The sequence below is a fragment of the Condylura cristata genome, unplaced genomic scaffold (genome assembly GCF_000260355.1).
Source record: "Condylura cristata isolate star-nosed mole 26May11 unplaced genomic scaffold, ConCri1.0 scaffold00032, whole genome shotgun sequence".
In the NCBI taxonomy this organism is placed as follows: Eukaryota; Metazoa; Chordata; class Mammalia; order Eulipotyphla; family Talpidae; genus Condylura; species Condylura cristata.
This window is the reverse complement of record NW_004567133.1, coordinates 19,299,337-19,318,327: the sequence shown is the minus strand read 5'-3', so window position 1 is coordinate 19,318,327 and position 18,991 is coordinate 19,299,337. Positions and strand designations below refer to the sequence as shown.

At 62.2% G+C, this 18,991-nt stretch overlaps 1 protein-coding gene across 1 annotated transcript in view; it reads right to left on the bottom strand.

Annotated features, from left to right (window-relative positions):
- Positions 1-18,963, bottom strand: part of ADCY9 (adenylate cyclase 9) — an 82,154-nt gene extending 63,191 nt beyond the window's left edge. The window contains exon 1 of the mRNA XM_004691783.2: positions 17,199-18,963. Coding sequence (XP_004691840.2) covers positions 17,199-18,897 — 1,699 coding nt within the window. The 5' untranslated portion in view covers positions 18,898-18,963. The remainder of the gene's footprint in view (positions 1-17,198) is intronic.
- Between the last annotated feature and the right edge of the window lie 28 nt (positions 18,964-18,991).

Below are 18,991 nucleotides of genomic sequence, written 5' to 3'. Positions count from 1 at the left end.
GCGGGGCTGCAGGGGCGTCAGGGGCGGCGGCAGCCTGTGACGGTGGCCCCCAGCCACACACACGGTTAAGTTCGGTGGACTCCGCCCTTCAACTGAGCACTGTGTGGTCACCGGGAGGATGAACCGGCAGCCTTCCCCGGCCACACCTGACCAGCCAGGACGCGCGGCCCAGTGGCCCTGGGCCCTCCCCAGAGACGCGCCCACCGGACGGCGGCCGGGAGCAGGCTGTGCCCCGGCGCACTGGCCTCCCACACCTGACGGAGACAGTGTCACTGGGAGATGCCTCCGCCCCATGGAGCGCAGAAGCTCCCTCCTGCGTGCGCTTTTTGTCTCTTTTCTGGCTAAGGGAAACATTTGCAAGTTCATAACAACAGGGACCTAAAATTAGATGAGAGCTGAACCTTGACTCGTGGGGGAAATGCTCTCTTTAAACTGAGCGACGTTCTCACGCCTGAGCTTTGCAGAAAGAGAGAGTTGTTGATGTGTAGAGGGGAGCCTGGGCCGGCACAGGTGGCCAGAAGAGACCTCCGCCACCTATGTGCTCCGGGAGCCGCTGGCCCGCACACATCTTCTCTCGGGGGTCCGCAATTCCAGGGCATCCAAGACCTCTCCGCTTAGCAGTAAAGAAAATGCTGGGAGAGCTCACGCCAGAACAGGCGGCCCTGGGCACCCCACTGCCCTTGAGACTGGACCTCCCAATCCCCTCTGCCCAGGCCCCCCATGACACCCCTGCAGGGCAGCACTGCCCAGCCTCACACAGTGAGGAACAGCCAGGCAGGCAGAGGGGACCACAGCAGCGAGGGGAAGGCCCTTGCCAGTGGCCGGAAAGGACTGAATCCCTCAAACACGTTCAGCCACCTGCATCTTGGCACAGGGAGCAGCTCCATCGTCCTCACTGCCTTCCTCCCAGCCCCATCAGGCCTGGCTGCTTCCTCTCACCCTCACACGCAGCCGCCAGCCTCAGGACCAGGCAGGCGGGGTGAGCAGGGCGCTGCAAGGGGAGCTCGAGGAGAGGGGCGCATCCCAGGCAACGAGAAGAGCCCCGCCAGGCTGGGGTCCTGGCTCGCAGTGTCTCCTGGGGGTAAGCACCGCAGGCTGACTCGCCAGTTCGGGCTCCAGCAGCAGCCCTGGGCTGAGGGTCTGGGCCATCGTCACACCCTCCTCTTTAGCACAGACCATTGGTTCCTTAGGGGCTCTCACTTCCATCGGCTCAGGACGGCACAGAGCAGGCTAAGCCCGGGCCAGGGAGACCCTCGCCCACCCAGAGCTGACAGCGCGACACAGGCCCCTGCCCAGGACCTTGGAGGGCGGCAGGGGACGTCTAGGGAAAGTTCCTTGCTAGTAAAACACGAGATTTGCATGAGAGGACGCGCCTCCTCCTCACTGGATGTCGCCACGGCCGCTGGAGCAGCTGCAGCCACCTTGCGACATGAGGGAGACTGCTCCCGCACGGCAGCGAGCTCAGACGGAGACCAGAGCGCCCAGCCCTGGCAAAGCCGCTGCGCCCCCGCACGGGTCCTCGCTGGGAGTGCCAGCCTTCCTAGTAACGAGACGGCGAATGCTGGTTGGGCCAAGGTGCCTTCCGTGGGGCTCCGTTAGCTCACAGCCAAAACATTCTAACCAACGTGAAAAGCTTGTGTCTGTCAACACATAAAATCTGAAGACAAAGCCCTAACACCTAAGTGTGTCTGGCACGGAAGGAGACGTCTCCCCCAGCAGGGCACCAGCCAGAGACACTGGGGGCTGGGAGCGAAGCAGAGCAACTTGGGGGGCACCAGCCCAGCTCCCAGGAGCCCACTCCGGCTCCACACTCCCACACTCGAGGGAGAGGAAACCCCATCGGCACAAAACATGCGCATGATGTCCACAGCTCATCGAGACAGCCACTGGACACAGGACACAGTCCAGTGTCCCTCAGCCCATGCAGAAACAAACCAAACAGGACAGACCAGTGCGGTGGGGGAGGGGCAGGCGGAGGGGGAGGAGCCACACCCTGGGGTGGGGTGGCTGATGGAGGGTCGGAGGGTCGGTCACAGAGGCCGCGGCCCCCTAGAAACCTGCACGCAGGCAGGCCACAGCCGTGGAAGCAGAAGCCGTGCCAGGGCGGAGGTTCCCTGGGGAGCAATGCCAACGTCCTGAAGTTGTGATGGACGAAAACCCCTCCGTGGTGCCCTCCCTAGGGCAGGCACAAGTGTACAGGGCGGAGGGGTGGGCACGCGCCGATACCCCAGGGAGCCCAGGCCCTCCGGGGCTGTCACGGCACTCAGGCCTTTGGGCTGTCGGTGTCTCTAAAAATACCGCAGCGGGCTCCTGGTCTCTCAGAACAGAGAGGGACATGCCGGCCGGACATGCCGGCCGGACAGCACGGAAGGCCCGGAGGCCCAGTCGCCAGGAACGTCTTATAGGCCCTGCACTTGCGCTCCTCGGGCCGGGCCAGGGACAGGACCTGGCCGGCCGGCTCCCCGGGCCCAGCACCCAGGAGCCCCGCAGTGAACACGAGCCCGGGGACACCGCGAGAAACGGCAGGTGAAAGCCAGGACGGGCCCGTGCGGGGCACGGGAGCACGCCGGGGCTCCCCGTCCTCCGCAACACCGAAGCCTCTGGGGTGAGCCCGAAGCCGCCCTGGCTGCCAAGTCAGCGGCCCGGCTGAGCCCCCCCAGGGGCGTCCAGGTCTGCCTGGCAGGCGCCTGTGCTCAGGGCAGGGCCAAGCCCTTTCACCCTTTCACCCCTGTGCCATTTTAAAAAGTACGAAGGAGCCGCTGACCCTAACGATGACAAGACTCTGCCAGTGGCCCAGCGTGCCGAGGGCAAGCCACCCAGGGCAGGCGGGGACAGGCCAGATGGGGCAGGGAGGCTGGTGATGGAAAGAGAGAGATGGAGCCGGGGCGGGGTGACGGGAGGGGGAGCGAGAAACCAGGGGCGGCAGGTTCAAAGCCAAACTGGCAGCAAAGCCAAAGCCGCGGACACCACAGCAGAGGATGGCAGAGCCTGTGGGCACCGGGAGAGGCGGCTGGGCCTCAGGAGAAGCCACTGCACCCCGAGAGCCAGAGGGCCAGCAGGCGCTCAGACACTGGCAGGAGGAGAGAGCAAGCCCGGCCACCGCCGAGGGCCTGGGTGCTGGGGCTCCCTCCTCCTGACGGCCCCCCCAGAAAGCCCTCCCCCCCGGCCATGGAGCGCTTTGCCGCACACCACGGGCCACGGACGCCCTAACAACGCTCCTGGATCCCACGGCCCGAGGCTGGCCAGCAGCCTGGGTCATCCACCTGTGTCTCCAGGGCTGGCTCGGGAGGGTGACTCTTCAGACGAACCCATGAGCAGGGCGGGGAGCGCCAGCACGCTGGGGGAGCGCCCGGGCGCTGGGCGCCATCCCGCGGGCTTCCCGCCCGCCCTGCGTGGAGCCGCACCAGGGTTCCCATTACAAACTCGGCTTGCCCCAAACAATGCTGACATGGGAGACCCTGACAGTTTACATACTCTTCCTTGTTTTAGCTACACCAGAACAAATAAAAGTGCACTATGAACCCATGACCATGTTTGGGGGTGAGCTCTCTGAGTGACCCAGGCTTTCAGAGAGATGTTCTATATTAAGTAAGCATTGTGGGAACACTGCGGCCCTGGGCAGGCCCCACAGCCCTGGCCCCCAGGACGGCGAGTGGAGAGTGCCCAGCTGCAGAGGGCACGGGGCTCGCACCCCACGGCAGGGGCGGCCTGCACACTGTATTCAGGAGTTGAATCCACCGAACAAGCACATTCCTAGAGCTGATTTGAACTGTCTTTTTTTCTTTCTTTTTTTTTTTTTTTGGTCAATATTTAGATAGTACTTTTTTTCAGCTTGCCCTAGATACCGACTGTTTACCTTACACACAATTCCCGAGCTGCCAAACTCTATGCCAGCCTGAAGAGGAAGGCCAAAGGCATGTTTGTCAGAAAGAAAAGGGCCCCATGTGCACGCCTCCACCTCCTCGCCCACCGGGCTCGCGACACCCGCAGCTGGCCGTGCACCCGGCCTCCCCGTCCCCAGCTCGCCTCGCGAGCCGGGCGAGTTCCCGGAAACATCTGACATCCCGCCTGACCACTCTACCTGGTCCTCCCCATTTTTTTTTTTTTAAAGATTTATTTATTTGTGCATACAGAACTGGGGTACAGGCCAGAGACTCAGGGGCGGTGAGAGGCTTCACCAGAGACAGAGTGGGGAGCAGAACAGGCAGATCGACGAAGTACACTGCTGAGGGGAGCAGTGGGCGGGTCAGGAGAGGTCTGCCACGCCATGTGGTCACCTCTGGGGCAGGCGGGAATTGAACTCATGCAGAAGTGGCTTTAGATTCTCAGTGCTGTGCTTTAACCCGCTGCGCCACCAGGGAGGGCCTGGTCCTCCCCATTTTTAAAAGTGGTTAAGGCCTGTCAAAAGTCACCACGTGGCCCAGTAATTCTAATCCAAGGTATAGGCCAAAAGCACCTCAAAGAGGCACTCAAACACTATACACATTCACAGAAAGAGTATTCATGACAGTCAAAGATCGGGATAGCCCAAATGCCCACCAAGGGATAAATGGATAAGTAAAATGGGGTCTGTTGCCACGTTGGAATATTACACGGTCCTGAAAAGGAACAAAGCACTGATGCTACAACCTGGATTAACCTGGAAAACATGATGCTGAATGAGCTGTCAGACACAAAGTGGCTGTCTTCCGGCGCCGGCTCCGTGGGGCTCCCTTGCTCGCTCGCTCTCACTGAGGTCAGGGCTGGGATGCAGGCGCAGCAGGCAGGGTGGGCGCAGAAGGACCAAGTCTGACGGCATCCTGAGGCCACAGTGAGGAAGGGGCTTCCTGCACCCCCGAGACCGCACCTTGCCGGGGCGTCCCAGCCCCTCCCCACAGCTGCTGTTGGGTGGCAGTGCGGAGGAGTGAGCCCAACACCGAGTGAAAAGCAACCTTGCCTGACACTTTGCACCGCCTCCTCCCACTCCGGCTGGACCAGGACCCTTCAGGATGGGGGGGTGGCTTCCCTGGAGGGGAGACCGTGCTCAGGCTGCTGATTTTTGAGGAAACCGCCCGCCACATATTAAGTAACTATACACTGACCGGTCTGGACTCAACACCAGGCCCCTCAGGACTCAACACCAGGCCCCTGAGGACTGAATTGACTTTCACTTTTCTGCCCAGAGAAAGGCCCTGCTGCTGATCCAGAAGATGTGGCACCACAGGTGGGGCGGGGGAGCTCGCAAGGCGACCCTGGGCCCTGGGCTGGCCCCAGCAGGAGCTAAACAGACGCCTGAAACAGCCGCCACAAAGCCGCACCGCGCCAGCCCATCCGAGTCCCTGGGAGGGACGTCCTGGCACACCCTGGGGGTGGGGCAGAGCACAGAGGTGCAGGCCGTCCACACCAGCGCCGGCGACCAGGGCCTGGGCCCGCAAAGCGCCCCCCAAAGCGCCGGTTAGCACTCCCAGATCAGCATCCCCCACCGCGACACTCACACTTCACTCTGTGAGTCGTGATGGAATGAACTGTGAGCAAGTTCTAATTAACGCGGCTTTAGTTTCAGAAATGACCTACGAGTCTCATTTTCTAGTTCTACGCACTCCAAAGAAATCTACTTGGTTTTGTGGAAAACATGTTCCATTCACTAACACACTAATTTGATCTGAGTTTCCCTTTTCCTCCCCTGTAGAAATACTAAAAATAGCTGTAATAACATCTTACTCCTGCTGAACTCAGTTCCCAGAGACCTCACTTACTCCGGCAACATCTGACAGCCCAGAAGCCAAGTCCGCAACCTGAGCCTTTGCCGGGCTCACGAATCTGAGGGCTGGCACGCAGGGCTGCGTGTTCTTTCACATGCAGAAGGGGCCCGGAGCAGCGCTGTCAGTCAGGGAGGCTTGCTGACAGCTGCGAACACCGAGAGCCGGCAGAAACGTCATCTTAAGATGTGCTTGGGAAAACAGGGCCGTCTCAGGTTAATTAAAGAAAAGCGGAATAGCTATTTTTATGGGGAGTTGCAGTATTGGTAAGAGTGGAATAACAGGCGCTAAAATAACTAAGCCATCAAGATAATTCCATTTCAGTTGGCGTATTTCATTTTTGAGGAAGACAAGAACTGTTTTACACACTTCAGAAATATAAAACCAAATGTTTAGACCCGCCGAAAACAGGAGAATTGAATGTCTGCTGGACGAGAGGGGACCCCCAGGGCTCGGGGAAACTCGGCTATTGGGAAGTCACACGAGACGCGTTTTCATCTAACGGCGGCCGCGAGAGCCCGGCCTCGGGTCCCCGGGGCTGCCCGAAGCCGTCCAGTGCAGAAGTGGCCGGGAGAATTTAACATTTAATCAATCTGGAACAAGCTCAAAAAAGATAATGGCTGCTTAGAAAAGCTAACCCGATTACAGGCCGCATTTGCATTTAATTACAATTCAGCATTCAATCTCACTCAAACGCGCCTTTCAGAAAAACTTCCAAGCGCCAGTGAAAACGAAACCCGTGTATATTATCAAACAGGGAGAGACTTTTTATCATCTCCACTGATTCAAACAACAAAAGCTTGATTGTTGATGTCCAGAGAGAGCAGCTTTTCCATCAGCGACCAAGCACATCCAAGCCTGGGTGCTGGACTGGGCAGCTACCCAGCCACACACGGGCACCACGCACAACTAAACCCAGACCCTGGACCGGGCAACGACCCGGCCACACACGGACCGGCCAGTCACACAGCACGCCTGGGCCGAGCCTGGGCAACGTGCGAGCCACAGAAGCCAGACACAGAGAGGGGCCACGGCCACACACTGGACGTGCCCAGGCAGGCATGGGGGTGGACAGACGGCAGGCAGGGTGCCGGGGCCGCCTGTGGGGGAAAGCCAGCAAAGAGGCTTTTAGGGTGACTGGCAACCCGCCGCTCCCACGAGGGGAGTGACCCTGAGTCGCCGCACTGCACTCCTCCTCATGGTGACGCCATCCTGTCATCGCCGGTCAGTGACAATGGTACCGGACAGCCGGGCAGGCGCACGAGAGCGCAGCGACCCTCTGCAGGAACCTGTTGTAGCTAAAGAGCCGTGCTGGAGAAAGGACAGCTGCCAGGAGCTGTTTCTTCCTGGTTTCTGTTGAGACAGCGCGGCTCCTGACATAAGGTAGCCCAAGTTGAACTTCTTAACTGAAACGATTACTGGAATCAAGGAGCTACATAATTAAAAAGACCCACAACACTCCCTGAGGGAGGATCAAGGTTGAGTTTTCCAATGCCATACTTCTTCCTCTGAGACGCCTAGGAGGACTATAAAAGCTGCAAATCGAAGATCAGCCCCTCTACCACCCAGGAACTTACAGGGGCCCCACGAAGACTTTCAGTGCTCCAGGAATCAGAGCCACAAAGATGCTATTTTAAAAAGTTTTTTAAGGCTCAAACCGCCTACACTAAGAACCTTGCCCAAGTCCTTGTTCAGGAAAGCGCCACACACCACAGGCAACGTTGCTGAGCTCAACAGAAGCCTTACTACAAGCGGAAGGCTCCATGGGGAGTCTATGGAACTGGACATTGAATAGCTGCTAAATAAGGAAACAGCATGACCAGAGCTATAAAAGCAAACATGTCCGCTTGCTCTCCAAATAGCAGCGGCACAAAGCCGCTCTCTCAGAACCACCAGCTCAGAAAGCGCTCGGCGTCGCGAATGCTCACAGGAGCCCGAAAGCACGCGGACCACGTGGGGTGATTCCAGCTGAGAAATCCGCTGCAAATGTGGGTCACGGGGCGGGAGACAGCCTCTGACACTTCCATCCGCGCCGCGCCCCCCCCCTCCCCCCCGGTCCAGGGCTGCGGGCCGGGTCACTGAGCCCCAGGGGCAAGTGCCTCCAGGCTGTGGGCTTTGCCAGGACAACAGCCCGTCTTTCCAACACAGCCGGCGTTTTCCTTTTCCTACTGTCACCCCGCCGGCCCTGCAAGCCCTGCGGATGCTGCATCGCTGCTTGAGCTGTTCTGCAGGTTGAAGAAAGGAGGAGACCGGCCCCAGCCTTCCACAGACCCTTCACTGTGGACTCCAAAAGCTCCCTTTCATCATAGCTGACCTCTAATTTCTAAGTACCAGGGGTGAGTTCAACACCTCCAGCACCATTCATCTGGGGACCAATAAGGGTCTCGCGAAGTATTCGGGGAGAGCCCCCACGCCCGCAGAGCTGGGGCGCACCGTCTGGAGCAGCCGCGCTACTAACAACACAATCAGCAGAGATATTATGAAGCCAATATTTGCTCTGTCCTACTAGTGCGAAGCTTGCCAACACCGGGAAGTTCACTTTACTGGCAACTAACCTTCTAATCTCCGAAGTAATGTTCAAACAAAAGTGAAAGGACTTTTTTTTTTTTAAGCTATAATCACTTCACATTTTCTCCAAGTCATTCAAAGGGTTTCTGCAAACGTTCCAAATCAAACGGGGTCCTCCTGCTTCCTGTGACAAATGTGCTCCCTGAAGGCCCCAGGGCAGCCCACCTCCACGGTTCCGTCTTGCTCACCCTGAGAACGAGGACTAAGGGAGTCCTGTGAAGACTCAGGACTCCCGCGCTCCTGCAGCGACTGGGTCCCCGACCGAGCTCCCGTGTGAACAGCGCACCAAGGAAACGCCCCCTCGTGTCATGCCCACGGCTCCCCGCCAAACGAGAGGCCTGGCTCCTAGCGCAAGCTTTCCCAAATAGGAGGAAACGGAGTGGAAGGGAGGCCGTTATTGCCCGGAAGTGCCCCACCAGTCAGAGGAGGAAAAGACCCTGACGGTGAAAAGGCAAAAGACACTCGTTTTTTACCAACAGCGAGGTGTTCCGCAGAGTGTTTTCTCTCCGGAACACCCCTTTCCTACAAGTGAGCTTCTGGAGGGCGCATTCACCAACAGAAACGAGCCACAAAGCCCGTGAGCAGCATCCTCTCAGGGGCCAAGCCTCGTGGACAAGCTGCAGGCCAGGCTCTGCGTGCTGACACCCAGCGGGAGACCAGGCCCGTGGCCCACGGCGGCCGCCCTGCCCGCGAGGCCGAGCCGTGGCGGCACTGCGCACTTCAGTGTCACGTACGAGGGCGTCGACTGCCAGCGCGGGGCTTGTCCTCCTCGCTGCAAACAAGATTAGACGAACCCCAAGTTCCCATTTCCCCGGCACGTCAAACAAATACAACTGGTTCCAAAGCTGCTTTCTGTCACACGTCTTCCTCTGGACGGAAGAAAATGAACAGAATTTAACAGGGTTACATGAAAAGCCTGGAAACGACACGCAGGCTGTCCTGGAGTCCTGCTGCTCTTGCACTGCGTGAGGCGACGGAGCAGGAATCGAGGGGCGACGGCCTGCAGACACAAACATGCTTCTTGGAATCTCCTCCGAAAACTTAGACGATCACCTAAACGAGGCAGGCTCTCCAAGCCTCTATTTCCTGGGCCTTAAGTAAACACTGGGGCTTTCGACCAACTGTGTCCCTGCCCTCCGGCCTCCCTGCCCACCGCGCGTCCCACGGCACTGCTCCTCCGTGGCCTCTATTTGATGAGCCACTGGGCCATCTCCCAGAAAAGCAGCCACGGGTGCTCCGTGACAGGGCCCAGTGTGACTCGCCGCGCCCACTGTCCACACGGGAGCACGAGCAGCCGCAGGGCTCACTCTCCACCACCCGTCTCACCCAGCCCTGCCGTCTGCCAGGCTGTGCCACGGCACGCGGGCGGGGATCCCCAACGCGCAGGGTGCGAGAGGGGGAGGCGGGCGCCGCCCCAGAAAGCGCCTTCAGAACAAGATTCCTGTGACGGGCACCCCCAGAGCTGGAGCTGGGCCTTCTGGAAACTTCCCCAGCAGCCCTGGGGGGTGGGGCTTGCTGGGCAGGGGCGCCCTTCGGCCTGCTGACAGGTCCTCTGCCGTCTGCTTGAGGACTTTCATGTAACCCTTCCTGGTGGCTGTTCTGGGGGAGGGAGAAGCAGGGAGGCTCCCGCACCAGGGGCAAGGTCTTGGCAGCGCCCCCGGGCCGAGGCCCAGGCAGCTGTCTGCGGTGCTGTTTGGTGCTCTTTCCTCGAATCTGGTCAGCTTTAGTGCAGCCTCTGAGTAAACGTGTCAGGCAAACAGAATCCACGAGATTTAATGCCTATCACCTCCCCGCCATAACAATGCTACTGAGGAGTGCCTGTCAGACCGGGCGGCGCCGGGAGACTCCCACAGCAGAGGGGACAGCGGGAGCCTCACAGGACCGTATCAGTCATGGAGTGAGATACATGAGAAAGGCTAAAATCCCTGGCTTACACTAATTCCTGACAAACGTCCTTGGTTACAGCCCACGAACGGGCGCAGGAGGGGAAGGCTCCGGCCACAGGGCGCAGATGTCCGCGCAGGTGCGGTGAGGCGGAGTCATGCCCGGGCCGTCCGCCTCGAGCAGCCGCCAGGCCCCGGCCCGGCCCCCGCCCCCGCAGGGCCCGTGACCCTGGCTCGAGGTGGGTGGGCGCCAGGCCTCCAGCCCTGCCTGCGAGGCCAGAGCCCCAGCGCCGGCTATTGGAGGGACCGTCCAAGCCTCGTCGACTGCCCTTTCCAGGCCGGAAGCTCCAAGAGGGCCGACAGCCCAGGCTCTGGCCTAGGCCTCAATAACGGCAGGAGGCTTTGCCGCTCACTGAGTAAACACACACTGACGGCACAACAGAGCTGGGGAGCCGCCGAGTTCACCCCCAGCCAGGACCTGAAGGGCCTGCAGCCAGGGCCGCAGAGAGCAAGAGCCGAGCGCTCGACTCGGGGGACTGGAAGTGGCCCCAGAACCTCACTGCTGGAACCCCTCTCTGGCAGTGAAGAGGCTGCCCAGCGGGCGGCTGGGCTTGAGGCAGGGTGCCGATGAGTCTTCTGCATCCAGTGCTCACCCTTGCTAACTGGAGACGTGGCACCCGCACGGTCCCGTGTGGTCCCGCGTGGTCTAGGTTCAGCACCAAACCGTACCAGTGGGCGTCGCGCAGAGCCCCGGGCAAGAGGCCGGACACGGTGACTCGCTGTGCGAGGGCCGCGAGGCGGGCCCGCGAGCTCGTGCGATCTGGCCCAAATCCGCACCTCGTGCAAGCCTGGCCCCCGTGGCAGCAGGCCTGTGAGCACCTCGCCGGGCCCGTGCGCCGGAACTGAGCGCTGAAGCCACGTACGTCAGCAGGCAAACCCCACGCACCCAGCCACGCCACGCAGGGGTGAGCCCTGCGGAAATAAATAAGCAGCACTTTCAAACACAAGGCTGATGTCTCACCAGGAGCCCTCAACGCCAGCAACAAAGACTTGCAGGGTCGCAACGGCCTTCTTGATGAGAAAGAGCCCGTGTGGGCTGAGGCCCTGGGCGGCCTGCGCGCGGCCTCGGGCGCCAGTCGGTCGTGCCGTCCGCGCGGTGCTCAGGTGGTAGGTGCACAGCCCTCCGAATGCCGAGCTCACCGTTTGGGGGAGTTCTCAGCGCGGTGCCCCGAGGTGCCCCGAGGTGCCCCGAGGCTGTGGTGGGCCTCTGCGAGGCTGTTTCCCAAGGGCGGTCAGGAGTGCGGGTGGCGGCCGGCCAGGGCCCTGACTGCGCTCGCCACAGCAGAAACAGTGACACTTATAAGAATGTTCTGGACGAAGCGGTGAGAAGGACACCAGCGTGAGGCCCCTGCGGGCGGCGGCCTCCACTGTCCTCGCGCGGCCAGCACGCGCACGCCCGGCTCGTGGAGGCCGCGTTGGAGAGCGTCCCCGTGCGCCCGCCCGGGCTGCAGCGCTCACGCCGACGGCAGACCGCGGGGTCTCGGCAGCTCCTGGCAAACGCGCGGCGTGGACCTGTCACTTCCAGGGAAACAGCTCACGGGACCTGCTGCCCACGACGAAGCGCTAACGTCCACCCGCCACCGAGAAGCGGACGTGGCCCCCACGCGTGAGGACTGTCCCGCTGCCAACGTCCGAGGATGCGACTCAAGAAACCAGTGCGTGGCCAGGTGACCCCCGCGGCGTGGACAAAGGGTCCTGGGCCAGGAGTCAGCCGGAGGCCACGGGGGTTCGGGACGGCACGAGCAGCGGGCGCTTCGGAGTCCACGTGGCAGCTAAGCCGCAGCAGCCTCGTGCTGCGTGGGCGCCGCAGCCTGTCCACAGCGGGCCAGAGGCCACGGAAGCCGCCTCCACTGGCGGACCGCGTCTGTGCCGAGCGGGTATCCCGCACACGGCAGACTCCATGCCCACAGCCCGGCACTCGGCTGGCACGCTCGGAAATGGTTAAAAACGGCGACTTTTACGTAAGTTTCACCACTTTTTTTAAACCAGTGGTGTGATCTGCACCCCAGGGAGACTTGCAAAAATGCAAAATGGTGCCACTTCTCACACCAAATTTCTTTGCTTCTGAAAAAAGGTTTTTTAAAAATGTCATGAAATAGGCCATGCATACCAGCAGGCAGTGGGCACAGTCATTTTTAAGGGGCGTACAGGGGTGCTGAAGCAAAACGATTTGGCGGCCACTGGCACAGAGAAGGCTCCTGAACTGTCACAGCTCCTGCTCACCTCAGCCCAGGAAGCCACCCCTCCCCAGCCGTCCCTCGCCCCCACTCGCTCTCGAGCAGACTCTGGGGAGACACAACCGGCAGCCGAGCGGAGGTTGGACAAGCTGCCCAGGGCCAACCACTCCCCGGCCCCAGGCCCCTGTGGCAGCCTCAGCACACCCAGCCCCTCTCTGCCCCTCTCTGCCCCTGGCCGGTCCAGACCTCGCACGGCCACTCCCTTCCTTTTTCAAACCCCCAGCTCTTTATAAATTCCCTGCGAGGAGCCTGTTCCTGTTGGGGAAAAGGCCTGGAGGGATCCGGTCCACAAAGCACAGAGAGGACGCCAAGGGCCACCGGGGAGATGGACGAGGCACCACACAGCCTCACGCACCGGGCCGACGGCCTGTGAGCCGCGAGGGCGCCCCAGGCGTTCGGGACCGAACCCCCGACACTGAGCCGCCCACCCCCAGAACAAGGAGAACGTGGCCCGCACGGGACACACCTGACCGTGCTCGCGACACACATCTGGAGACTCTTCTCGTAGCTCACTACTCCCAGACTGCACGGGCCGGCAGGCAGGCGGCTGCCGCTTGAAGCAGCCCAGCTGGCAGGAGGGAGCCCTGCCACTAGTCACTGCTTAGTCTATCTGCTCCCTTAAAACTTTCCTTCCGGGCCCCCCGGTGGCGCAGCGGGTCAGGGCGCAGCACTGCAAGCTGCCACAGCCGCTTCAGTGCCAGTGCGATCCGGGCCAGGGAGGCCCCAGGGCGCAGCAGACCCCTCCTGTCCCCCGCGCCTCCCTCAGCAGTGCGCTTCGTCGATCTGCCTCTTCTGCTCCCCGCTCTGACTCTGGTGAAGCCTCTCACTGTGCCTGTGCCCCAGTTCTGTGTGCAGAATAAAACAAATCTTTTAAAAAACTAAAATATAACTTTGCTTTCTCAGTAATTCTAGAGACTGCCCGCCGCCTCCTCCCTTCCAGCGGCACCCCAGCGGCACCCCAGCAAACCCTGGCTGCTCCCCGCCAGGCTCACGCTGCCCCCGGCCCGCCTCAGCAGGGGAGCCCTGGGCCCCAGGGCCACACGACTGTCCTGAAGGGGCCCGGATAAATGTCGCGGTCTGCCGGGGCCCAGGCCGCTGCTGGTTGTGCTCTCAGAGCCTCGTTGCCAATCAGACGTCCCGCTTCACCCTCCCTCGGGCCGGGAGCCCCAAGGGGCCGTGCCCCGAGTGCGGAGACCTCATTCAAAAGCGCGGGCAGCACGTCGCTCTCCCCAGCGTGACCTCAGAGGACTGAGCTGTCGGACGAGAGCGCGTGGCCGGCCGAGGTTACCGGTGCCGGCGGGCACCTGCCAGCCAGCCACTGGCTGGGCCAAGGGACGCACGCGGGCGAGCAGGGCTCTGCCTCAGGGTCTCAGCTGGCGGCCGGCAAGGAACCAGCGAGCCCGACTGCCGGCGGGTACAGCGCGTCGTCAGCACAGGCTGCCGGGGCTCAGCCCGCTGTCATCCGCGGGCGGCCTCCGGTGAGGCCAGGCTGGGCTCCGGGCCGCCGGCTAGGCCGCCCGCAGGCAGCCCCTGCCCCAGGGCACGTCAGCCCCAGGTGCTCCCAGGGCCTCTCTGCTGCACTTCGGCACTGACAATGTAAGGCGACCCCAGAGTCCCGTCTTCAAAGACGTGATCGCTGCTGTGGGTCTGGGGACCGGGGACCGCGCTCCTGGTTCCCAATGTTGAGAGGGAAGGAGGTGTCTACAGATGTCCCCGGTGGTTTCACTTTCTGTCTTTGTCGCCTTCTTTCTATCACAGGAAAAACCAACAGTCCTAGACAAGCCTCACCATCTCTGCCTGTGGCCCAAGGCGGGAGGGAGGAGCTCGCACCCCCAAGGCCCAGGGGCTCATCCCAAATGCGACGGAGGGGCCTCCTTGCCACCTCCCAACCAGACCCCTCCTCCCACTGGGGAGCGGGTTGCCCTCCACTCTGCGTCATTCCCCAAACCCCCGTCCTGTGAGTGGCTGCCCTACGCACGCACACGCACACGCTCGCACACCCCTGAGGGCAGCGGTTTGGTCTGTCTGGTTCATGGCTGTACCCCGGCACCCAGAACTGAGCGCAGCATAACTACAGACTGTGGAAGCAACGAACAGCTCTCCGCCTGGCCCTCCGTCTCCCACAGACACCTCCGGCCACGGCCCGGGTCCCGACGGCAAGCGCCCGCCGTGAAGGCAGCCGCCTGCGGTGCTCACTGTCGAGGCCGTGCCCGCCCCGCCCCGCCCGCTCGAGCCGGCCCCGCCACCTCTCCGATCAGCTTGCTGGGTCAGCACCCTGCCTGGGAGACCCGCAGGCTCAGCCAGCCGTGAGCCCAGGCGTCCCGAAATGACGGAGGGGCTCCCTAGAGCTGCAGCTAAGACCTGCTACGAGGTGCCCAGTGCCCAGACCCACAGCTTCCAGCCTGGAGTCTCCCATGGTCCCCACTACGAAGGGGTCCTTCCCACAGGACGCCCCGTCTTCCTCACCCTGATGAACTCACGGCACCGCACCCCCGCCCCGCCCCGGAACACCACTGCCAGCCTTTGCCCTCTATCCCCTTTCTGCCTGAGTGCCCCTGCTGCCGTCAGTCCCCCTCAAGCAAATGCACCCCATTGCACCCTGCCTCCCTGTGGGCTCTGTAACAGTGAGGTTCTCGGGCTCTGGGTCCCGCACGCTCACCGCGGGGCCGGGCTCGTGGCACCAGCACAATAAAGCTTCCTGAGCCAGTGGGTCCGCGTGCAGCGGCTGGGGAGCCCCTGGCCCCTGGGGTGAGCTGCAGGGGAGGCGCCCCCTCCACCAGCCCCGCCCTTCTGCAACCCCCGGCCCACGCAGCCCGTGCTCGGTTCAGCTGTGAGCCCCTTCATCAGGAAAGGCCGTGGGCCGTGCAGGCTGCGCCGGGCGGCCGGAGGGCGCTGTGCCCAGGCGAGGCTGAAGGGACGTGTCGCCTAGGCGCCACGCACATGCGCGGGTCTTGCCAGACTATGCTGGCAGCTCAGCGCGGCAGCTTCGCGTGCCGTCAGGAGGCTCGAACTGGACAGTTTCGAGCGGGCCGGGGCTGTGCGGCGTCCGGCTCTGGCGTGCTGATCTCCGAGGAGCAAACCTGGGCTCCGGGAAGGAGTCCAGGAGGGAAAACCGGCAACAACTGGAAAGACAGCTGCCCGCCGAGCGCCTAGCTTTGCCTCCCTCCCACCGGGCCTGAATCTTGCCCCTCACACACAGGGGGCACGACGCTAGTCCACCAGTCTCACGCCTGAGGCTTAGGAATAGCCACGGGCCCATCCGGCACATTTTGGGCCACCGTCTGTGAGAGTCTTCATCCACAGAGTCGAAGTGCCCGCAGGCAAACAAAACTGTCACTGCCTACGACGTGGTGACTTCCAGGCGTCTGAGCCATCACGCCTGCTTTTACTTTTGAAACTCAACTAACACACAGTGCAAAGTACAACGGACCACCCCGCGCGCGGCCCCAGGCCCGCTGTGCTGAGCCTGCCCGGCTCTGTCCTCCGGACCCCCAGCCTGACCCTGGGTCTTAGTTCCGAGATGCCAGCAGGGGTGACACTGGCACCCCACCCCACAGGCACCCCCAGAGCAGGGGGAAGACACTTGTCCCCTGCCTTCCCAGCCTCATCGACGCCCTGGAAACTCCCTGGGGACGTACTGTCAGGTGGGAGCGTTTCCTACTACAGGCACAGATTCTCCAGCTACCGCAAAATTAATATAATTTGTAAAAGTCAGGAGAAGGTTAAAGACCATGAATAAGTAAATGCCGCGAGGCGCTCCAATCACCACACAGAAAGCAAGGAGCGACTGGGGATGCGGGTGACGACAAGCCTGACGGCCTGTGCCAGCCCGAGGGGTTGGCCGGTGCTCTGCACCTTCACGCTCCCCTCTCTGACTGCAACCCAGGCTCCCCCGCCAAGGAGTCTCTGCTGGGGCTTTTCCCCCCAACATACACGGTGCCACGGGCCCGACACAACTTCACAAATGCAGGCTTTAATACTATTTTCTCCTTACTTCCAAAATAGATGCTTCCCTCAGCCTGGAGGGCCTTAGCAAAACATAAGGACTGTTTAAAAAAAGGGGAGGGGGGGCTGAGCATTGATTTAGAATCGTATTTTTGGCCCTACTTATTTATACCTACTTTCCAGACCTCAGAGGCTTCCGTTCTATATAAAAATGAGAAAGAGAAAAGCAGCAGCAGCCGGTGCAAACAGGAGGAGCCGCTGGGAGCTTGAGACCGGCCGGGGTCGGAAGTGTCCGGCGGCTCGGGCTGCTTTTCATACTCTCAAACCCCCTGGGGGCTCGCCCTGGCCAAAGCTCTAAAGTGCCCGGCGGGAGAGACAGCATCACTCAAAGACGAAAACTGGAAGCCGAAACTTTAAAAGTGTCCTGGCTGAAGACGGGCCTCCGGGGGCCAGGGAACCGAGCAGCACAGAGCCAGCCAGGGAGAAGGGCGCTGTGGGGTGAGGCCGCAGGGCACACGTGCACACCAGCGCCCCGCTTCAGGGGTCCGAGCCGGCAGCTGAAGGCCGCGTCCGACCCCGGACAGCAGACCCTGGCCTCGCGCAGGGCTCCCGTCTCGCCCAGCTAGCGTCGCCACCCGCCCCTGCCCCATCCTGAGAGGCCCGGGCTGAGGTGCAGGGACCCACCGCCTGCAGGCCCGAGCTGCCGGAGCGGACTGCTGGCTCCCGAGAGCAGCGGGGAGGCAGGGGAGGCAAGAGGCCCGGCATACCTTTCAACTGGTCGGCCACCACGCTCTGCCCCAGGCGCTCGAAGACCTTCCCGTCCTCCATCTCGTACCGGTCGTCTAGGTATTTGGCGGTGGCCTCGGAAATGTGCACCTTGCCGGCCACCCCCAGCTGCTCCATGAGGTTGGCCAAGTTCACGTCGTTGGACCACACGTCGAATTTAAACCGCCTCATGCCCAGGATGCCGCACAGGACGGTGCCCGTGTGCACCCCCACGCGCATGTTCACCATCTCCTTCTTCTCCTGGCAGAACTGCTCGATGGCGCGGATCATGCCCAGGCCCATCTCGATGCAGCAGTAGGCGTGGTCGGCGCGGGGCTCGGGGCAGCCGGCCACGCAGTAGTAGCAGTCCCCCAGCGTGCTGATCTTCTCGCACTTGGTCTCCTCACACAGGCGGTCGAAGCGCCCAAACAGGTCGTTGAGGAGGCCCACCAGGGCGTGGGCGGACTTGTTGGCGCTCATCTTGGTGAAGCCCACGATGTCTGCGAACAGAATGCTGACGTCTTCGATCTGCTGCATCTTGAAGGGGCGGAAGGCGATCGGGGCTTTCTGCGCGGAGGACTTCTTCTTGCGGCTCTTGGGGCTGGAGGTAGCGTGCCTTCTGACTGCGCTCTCGCTCTCCTCGTCCCCCTGTCTCATCAGGTCGTCCGCGATGATCCTGGGCATCACCGAGTGAATCATCCTCTCCTTGAGGGCTTTTTCCACCTCCAGGTCCTTCCCGTGCATGATGGACTGGCCCACCTTGAGGAAGGTGCTCCGGGATCTCACCTGGGACATGATGAACAGGTGGATGCCGATGGCGTGGACGCAGACATGGAGCAGGGCCCGGCTCAGCAGCTCCCAGGGCCAGGCCCCGGCCCCGGGCGAGGGGAAGCAGTGTTCGTCTCGGAAGTGATAGCCAAAGGTCTCGAACAGAACAGAGTAGGCCACCCCCAGAAACACACTCAAGTACAAAGGCAGGTGCATGACGGCGTAGAGCAGAAAGAGCACTTCGATGCACATGGAGAAGCCCCCCACCTGCGACAGGCAAGTGTCCGCGGGCCGGGCGGCGCGCGAGCGGTTGGCGCCGTCCAAGAGCCCTGCGTCGGGGTCAGGCGCCAGGACCTGGAACTGCGTGGCCAGGGTCAGGGCGCACACCAGGAGGGTGAGAACCAGCGAGGTCCACACGTAGTGCCGCGCGTACAGCTTGGTGAAGGTGAACAGGAAAAAGCCGGCGCACACCAGGAGGAAGCACAGCGCCGGGGCCACGGTGGCCATCAGTCTGGCCCGCATGTGCACCCCGAAGTAGACGCTCCAGAGCAGGCAGGCGAAGCCGATGTAGAAGAGCGCGCACTGGAAGCGGCGCTGGGTCTGCGGGAAGCAGCGCTCCAGGCAAGCCTCCTCCAGGTTCACCGAGTCGAACCGCGGGTCCCACCAGCGGCGCGAGGCCCGCTCGAACAGCTGGGGCAGCCGCCGCTGCCGGCGCAGGCGGCCCCCGCCGCCCACTCTGCGGGGCGCGCCCCCGGAGTCCCCCGAGCTGCTGCAGCTGGAGGAGATGCTGTACTTGCAGTGCTTGGGCTGGCTGCTGGAGGCCAGCTGCTTGGGGCTGATTCTGACCCTCACGCTGTTGCTGTCGCCGCTGGAGTCACAGCTCACCTCGGTGCTGTGGTGCGGCAGCAGCTGCTGGTGGGGAGGGGAAGCCATGTTGCCGCGCGCCCGGAGGCTTCCCGGGCCGGCTCACGGGTACCTGTCGGCGAGACGGTCGGAGTCACCCCGCGCCGCCGCCGGCGCCGCCCGC